General features: G+C 46.3%; 1 protein-coding gene across 1 annotated transcript; it reads left to right on the top strand.

The window, feature by feature from the left end:
* Nucleotides 1-316: 316 nt before the first annotated feature.
* LOC102407323 (thyroid hormone responsive) lies at nucleotides 317-5883 on the top strand. The gene is made up of 2 exons (XM_006077389.3): nucleotides 317-908; nucleotides 5438-5883. The coding sequence occupies exon 1, from the start codon at nucleotides 433-435 to the stop codon at nucleotides 901-903; it is 471 nt and encodes a 156-aa protein (XP_006077451.1). The 5' UTR covers nucleotides 317-432; the 3' UTR covers nucleotides 904-908; nucleotides 5438-5883.
* The last annotated feature ends 1814 nt before the right edge of the window (nucleotides 5884-7697 follow it).

The following is a 7697-nucleotide window of genomic DNA, read 5'->3' as shown; positions in this document are numbered from 1 at the left end:
TCTTCCCTTGTTCATTTCACAGCTGAGGCACCCAAGTGAAAGAAGCAAGTTGGGCATTAAGACACAGATAGCCAATGGGCAGCTTGGTCTTAGATGACCTGAGAGAATTAATTATTGCCTCGGGGTCAAGTGCACCAGCTGCCAAAGGAAAAGGCTGCCCTCTAAATGGCTCTGCAAGCTGATGAAGGAGGAGCCGGGCTCTTACTGAGGCAGTCACAGAACACTGAAATGACAGTCAGAAGCCTGGCAGTTCTGTCACTGGGCAGATGGATCACCTGATACAGGACGTTGGGACACAAGCCCTAGGATTTGCCTAAAAGAGGGCTGTGTTGACCTACAGGCTGGGTCTTGGCATCCTGTCAAACTGCTGTGCATACTGACATAAAAATAACAGCCTGGAAACAGAGGCCGAGGCAGTCTGCGGGACTCCATATGGAAGATAAAGCCATCATGCAGGTGCTGACCAAGCGCTACCCCAAGAACTGCCTGCTGACTGTCATGGACCGGTACTTGGCCGTGGTGAGCAACATGGAGCAGGTGGTGATGATCCCCAGTCTTCTGCGGGACATGCAGCTGAGCACACATGGGTACCAGGCCCAGGCGGGCACCTCTGATCTCTACAGCTACTTCACCATGCTCAAGGCCATCCGCATAGATGTGGAGCACGGGCTGCTGCCCCGGCAGCAGTGGCAGGCCAAGGTGGCAGGTGGCAAAGCCGACGGAGCTGAGACTGAAGCTGGAGAGATGGAAGAGGCTGAGGAGGAGAGCGTGTTGGGGCAGCTGGACCTGGAAGCCCAGTTCCACCTGCACTTCGCTAGCCTTCATCATATCCTCACCCATCTTACCCTGAAAGCTGAGGAGGTGACAAGGAGATACCAGGAGAAAATGGGACAGGCCATGTAGGAAAGGTAATAGTGGTTGTGTTAATGCCCATCGAGGGCATTCCAGGGGAGGAGAGGGAGCAGTGGTGAACCCAGTGGGAGAGGGTGAGCCCGGCTCTCAGACAGCCACCCTTGCTTTTGAGTATTGAGACCACAACCCAGGAAGGCCCAAGGCCAGGCCTGTCTTACTCTCCTTCTGAGCCAGAATTGGTGAGTAATCATGGTGAACTATTATGGAAACATAAGGAAAAGTGGTTGGTGTGTGCATGCCTTATGTGCACTTGTATGCATTTATTAGTCAGTATGCAAATATTTGGACTTCCCTGACAGTTCACACGGTAAAGAATCTGCTTGCACTGCAGGAGACCCGGGTTCAATCCGGGTCGGGAAGATCCCCTGAAGGGCATGGTTATCCATTCCAGTATTCTTGCCTGCAAAATTTCATGGACAGAGGACCCTGGTGAGCTACATTCCACGGGGTTGCAAAGAGTCAGGCATGACTGAGCAACTAATGTTTTGCATCACTTCATGTGAATATTTGGAGCTGTATGAACTGAACAAATGTGTTCTCACCATTGACTTCTTTAAGAATCTGATTAAAGCCAAGAACTCTCTCCCCAGAATCTAGGCATATAGACATATATATGACTGTATATGCAGCTTCAGAGGCCCATCCATGAATTCTAAAATAAGAACCTCTGATGTCACATATTAATAATAGCTTCTATTTGAGCACATAATAAATGTCAATATAGTCCCTAAATGCTTGAGATAGGATGAACTCATTTAATCTTCCTAACAATTCTAGGAAGATAGGTTTTTATTATTTCTATTTTATAAATGAAGAACCTTACCCAAGGCTCGTGTTTACTCAGGTGTTGAATGTGAGTTTTGTGTGTGTGTGGCACTGCTTCCAACGTTTTTTCAAGTTATGGGGTATGGAGAATTATATTTATATGGCATCTGGGATACATGGGTGAAGCTGCTGGGGTACATGAGTGAGGCTGTTCACCAGAGTCCCGGAACTAGCAGAGGTGCTCTGGCCATCCCAAGTTGCAGCCAGCCACGCGGAAAGTTAAAGGACCACCTTGTGGACACTCTAACTCAAACTAGGCACACCGGCGTGGAGGCATGCCTGCTGGTAAGCCCAGTTGAGAGGACATATACATACATGTCGGGATCTGAGCCCAGAAGGGTTGGGGTTGTGAGGTGTAGGTGAAGGAAGCTAGACAAGCAGGTGGTGCCACACAGGGTAGGAGGTTGGAAGGGGATCTGGGATGGTCTTGGGTGGGTCACTCCTGGGTAGATGGGAGAAATTTGGCCACAACACCTGCCAATTTTGATCCTGTGTCACATGCCAGCCCTGTTCCCATTAGCTGGCTTCATTGGTGATAAACCATGTCCATGTCCGTGGGAATCTCAAAGCACCCGATGTAAGTATTTGGGCAGAACTTTTATCCTCATTTTACCTGTAAGAAAATTAAATCCAGATGGAGGAAGTGTCTCACCCAAAGTCACATAATTGTTTAGTCGCTAAGTTGTGTCCATCTCTTTTGACCCCATGGACTGTAGCCCACCAGGCTCCTCTGTCCATGGGGTTTCCCAAGCAAGAATACTGGAATGGGTTGCCATTTCCTTCTCCAGGGGATCTTCTTGACCCAGGGATTGAACCTGAGTCTTCTGCATTGCAGACAGATTCTTTACTGCTGAGCCACCAGTGAAACCCCGCATAATTGGTAAGGGGATAAAAAAAGCAAGACTGGCCCCAGAGCTGGGCATTCTTTTTTTTTTTTTTTTGGCTGTGCTGGGTCTTTGTTGCTGCATGGACTTTCTCCAGTTGTAGTGCACGGGTTTCTCACTGGGGTAGCTTCTATTTTTTTTTTTTTTTTTACAGTAAATGTGAAAACACTTGGACATTTTTATCTTTGTTTAGTTTTGGCTGCACTGGGTGCCCGTTGCTGCATGCAGGCATTCTGTAGTTGCGGTGAGTGTGGCTAACTCTAGCTGTGGTGTGCGGGCTTCTCGCCGCAGTGGCTCCTCTTGTTGCAGAGCATGGGCTCCAGGGTGCACAGGGCTCAGTAGTTGTGGCGCACAGGCTTAGTGGGATCTTCCTGGGATCTAACCTGTGTCCCCTGCATTGGCAGGCTGATTCTTAACCACTGGACCACAGGGGAAGCCCCTGGGGTAGCTTCTCTTGTTGTAGAGCAAGGCTCTAGGTGTGTGGGCTCAGTAGTTGTGGCACACGGGCTTAGTTGCTCCGTGGCATGTGAAATCTTCCCGGACCAGGGATCAAACCTGGGTCCTCTGCACTAGCTGGCAGATTCCTAACCAGGGAAGTCTGATCTGGGTGTTCTTTCCGTCAGATTTAGTCTCTGCCATATTTCCTGAGGCTACTCTGTAATGATGGGTAGTACACATGGACTCTAAATACACAGTCTAGAGAGTTCTGCTCAGCCATTTTCCCTTTCCCTACCTCAAACCTGGCTTCCCAGGTGGCTCAGTGGTAAAGAATCTGCCTGCCAATGTAGGAGACTTGAGTTAAATCCCAGGGTCAGGAAGATTCCCTAGAGAAGGCAATGGCAATCCTCCCCAGTATTCTTGCCTGGAAAATCCCATGGACAGAGGAACCTGGGGGCTACAGTCCATGTGGTTGAAAAAGAGTTGGACATGACTCAGTGACTAAACAACTTTGAACCTACACCTCAACTGCCAACTTCAACTCTGTGTCCCTCTCCTCTTGAAGCTCCCTGAGTGGCCTTTCAGAGGTTCTTCTTGACTGTAAGGGGGCTGGGTCAAGAGCTCTGGGTTCAAGTTCTGATTCCACCACTAATGAGCTGTGCAGCCTTGTTTTTGCTCACTTTTCTGGGTTTCAGTTTATTCACTGAATAATAAAGGTATTAGTAAAAGGATTGGCACTTGAACAGTTTTATAGTTTAAAATTACTTGCATATCAATGATCTAATGGAATTACAATTCCCTTTAACACATGAAAAAACCTGGAGGTCTGAGAGAGAAAATGAGTCTGAGGTTACTCAGGAAATGGCAAAGCCAAGATGTGAATGGACCCTGGCCTAACTCACATCTAATTCCTTTCCTCTACACTACAGATTTCATTAGCACTTTAGAATTCTGCAGCCAGGGTAGGAGGTAAGAATTAGGGATGGCAGAGCAGTGAGATACGTCACTCCTTGACCTGCCAAACCTCTTGGAAGACAAGAGCAGCCAGTTTTACACTGTAACACACTTCAACACACTCTAACTTGTTTTTTTGTGGTGGCTGAAGCAACAGTTAGAACTGGACATGGAACAACAGACTGGTTCCAAATAGGAAAAGGAGTCCGTCAAGGCTGTACATTGTCACCCTGCTTATTTAACTTCTATGCAGAGTACATCATGAGAAACGCTGGGCTGGAAGAAGCACAAGCTGGAATCAAGATTGCCGGGAGAAATATCAATAACCTCTGATATGCAGGTGACACCACCCTTATGGCAGAAAGTGAAGAGGAACTCAAAAGCCTCTTGATGAAAGTGAAAGTGGAGAGTGAAAAAGTTGGCTTAAAGCTCAACATTCAGAAAATGAAGATCATGGCATCCGGTCCCATCACTTCATGGGAAATAGAGGGGGAAACAGTGGAAACACCATCAGACTTTATTTTGGGGGGCTCCAAAATCACTGCAGATGGTGACTGCACACATGAAATTAAAAGACGCTTACTCTTTGGAAGGAAAGTTATGTCCAACCTAGATAGCATATTGAGAAGCAGAGACATTACTTTGCCAACAAAGGTTCGTCTAGTCAAGGCTATGGTTTTTCCAGTGGTCATGTATGGATGTGAGAGTTGGACTGTGAAGAAGGCTGAGCACCGAAGAATTGATGCTTTTGAACTGTGGTGTTGGAGAAGATTCTTGAGAGTCCCTTGGACTGCAAGGAGATCCAACCAGTGCATTCTGAAGGAGATCAGCCCTGGGATTTCTTTGGAAGGAATGATGCTGAAGCTGAAACTCCAGTACTTTGGCCACCTTATGCGAAGAGCTGACTCATTGGAAAAGACACTGATGCTGGGAGGGATTGGGGGCAGGCGGAGCAGGGGACGACAGAGGATGAGATGGCTGGATGGCATCACTGACTCGATGGACGTGAGTCTGAGTGAACTCCGGGAGTTGGTGATGGACAGGGAGGCCTGGCGTGCTGTGATTCATGGGGTTGCAAAGAGTCGGACACGACTGAGCAACTGAACTGAACTGAACAAAAGTTAAAAAAAAAAAAAAAAGATCTAGCTTCTTGTCCTGGCTCTGCACTGATCTCTTTATGCCCTGGACAACTTATTTCACCTTTCTGTAGTTTTCCTGCTAGTAAAAGGCAGAGATGAAGCTAGATGATGTATTGCAGCTCTGACAACCAGATTCTTCTCATAGTGCTGTAAGGCCACTAGGGTTTTTCTACAAACAGCACCATTGTGCTTTTTCAATAGGTTTCCTATTTCAATAGACATGTGACAGCACTTTAATGGTGTGAACTTATACTGACTTGTTTTTTTAAATTTGTGCACCCACAGCTTACTCCACGACAGAAGGCAGTCCCTATGATGAAGACATGGTGCAGTTTGCTAGCCTGATGACGCTAAGACCAGAAAGACCTGGACCTGCAACTACAAGCGATGATTTGGATGTCTGGGAATCCTCCCTACCTTCCTCTGAGCATCAGTTCCTGGACTCATCACCGCGTCACCGTTAGGCTGCCTGCTGCTGTTCACAACTCCTCGCTCCTCTTACTAGCTTGGGGTGGAAGCCAGTGATTCATGAGGGACCATATGTCTGTCACCTGGTCAGTGTGTTACAGTAGAAACAGAAGTTCTAGCATCTGACTAACCGAAGTTCACATCCTTCTCTCTTGGCAGTCATTAACTGCAATCGTGGCCTAAATTTCCTCATCTATAAAATGGAGATGGTGTTAACCTATCTCATGAAGTTGCTTTGAAAATTAAACAGTAAGTCAAAAGCATCTGGCATGTGAGAGCTAATATTATAGGTCTATTTTTTCTCCCACCCTCACCTTCTATTTGTTCTAGTCCTCCCTTACTTTCTACCCTACAGAACTAAGAAGCCAAGTCCTCAACTCTGAGTGGTTCACACTCCTATGCCTATTGAGCAGAGATAGACTATAAACTTCTTTATTGCAGCAGTAAAAATACCTTGTATTTGTACATATCTTTATTAACTTCTAAAGTACTTTCTCAGACATGATTTCATTTTTAACAAGTAGGACTCAAGAGAAGAGAGGTGGAACCATGTGATTTTGTCCATCTGCTTACATACTGCCACCTAATCTCAAATCACATGTAAACAATTTTATTGATCTCCAAAACCTAATCTGATTATGAAATCTGAGCTTAGAAACAAAAACTCTGGACAAGTTTTTGGACATGATAAGCCATAAAGAGTAAAACCTCATTCTAGTTATGTGGGATCTTTTACTTCTATCCACTGTAGATGGGCTTCTCTGGGGGCTCAGATGGTAAACAACCTGCTTGCAATGCAGGAGACCCAGGTTCAATCCCCTGGAGAAGGGAATGGCTACTTACTCCAGTATTCTTGCCTGGAGAATTTCATGGACAGAGGAGCCCTGAGGGCTACAGTACATGGGGTTGCAAAGAGTCGGACACAACTTAGCAACTAATACTTCCACTTTCCACTGTAGACAGTGTTAGCTACTGAGCTCACTTTCCCCAGGATGTCCCAACTAAGAGCTGAGACCTCTTTGCTGTATCAGTCTCCTAGCTATTCTCCTGGTTGTGAGTTTCTTCCTTTTAAACCACCCTCTATGGTGTTGCAGAGAGCTCAGCAATATAACCATGACCATGTTCAGATCAGATCAGTCGCTCAGTTGTGTCCGACTCTTTGCAACCCCATGAATCGCAGCATGCCAGGCCTCCCTGTCTATCACCAACTCCCAGACTTCACTGAGACTCACATCCATCGAGTCAGTGATGCCATCCAGCCATCTCATCCTCTGTCATCCTCTTCTCCTCTTGCCCCCAATCCCTCCCAGCATCAGGGTCTTTTCCAATGAGTCAACTCTTCGCATGAGGTGGCCAAAGTACTGGAGTTTCAGCTTTAGCATCAGTCCTTCCAAAGAAATCCCAGGGCTGATCTCCTTCAGAATGCACTGGTTGGATCTCCTTGCAGTCCAAGGGACTCTCAAGAGTCTTCTCCAACACCACAGTTCAAAAGCATCAATTCTTCGGCACTCAGCCTTCTTCACAGTCCAACTCTCACATCCATACATGACCACAGGAAAAACCACAGTTTTGACTAGACGAACCTTTGTTGGCAAAGTAATGTCTCTGCTTTTCAGTATGCTATCTAGGTTGGTCATAACTTTCCTTCCAAGAAGTAAGCATCTTTTAATTTCATGGCTGCAGTCACCATTTGCAGTGATTTTGGAGCCCAGAAAAATAAAGTCTGACACTGTTTCCACTGTTTCCCCATCTATTTCCCATGAAGTGGTGGGACCAGATGCCATGATCTTCATTTTCTGAATGTTGAGCTTTAAGCCAACTTTTTCACTCTCCACTTTCACTTTCATCAAGAGGCTTTTGAGTTCCTCTTTACTTTCTGCCATAAGGGTGGTGTCATCTGCATATCTGAGGTTATTGATATTTCTCCCGGCAATCTTGATTCCAGTTTGTGTTTCTTCTCTGTTTAAAAACCTTTAGTGACCTTCCACTACTTAGAATTGAGTCAAAATTATTCTACATGACTCACAAAACCATCCATCATCTGGCTTGCTTGGTTCACTTTGCACTAGAACTGGAG

Source organism: Bubalus bubalis, chromosome 5 (assembly GCF_019923935.1).
Source record: "Bubalus bubalis isolate 160015118507 breed Murrah chromosome 5, NDDB_SH_1, whole genome shotgun sequence".
NCBI classification, from domain to species: domain Eukaryota; kingdom Metazoa; phylum Chordata; class Mammalia; order Artiodactyla; family Bovidae; genus Bubalus; species Bubalus bubalis.
This window is presented reverse-complemented; position numbering and strand designations above follow the sequence as displayed.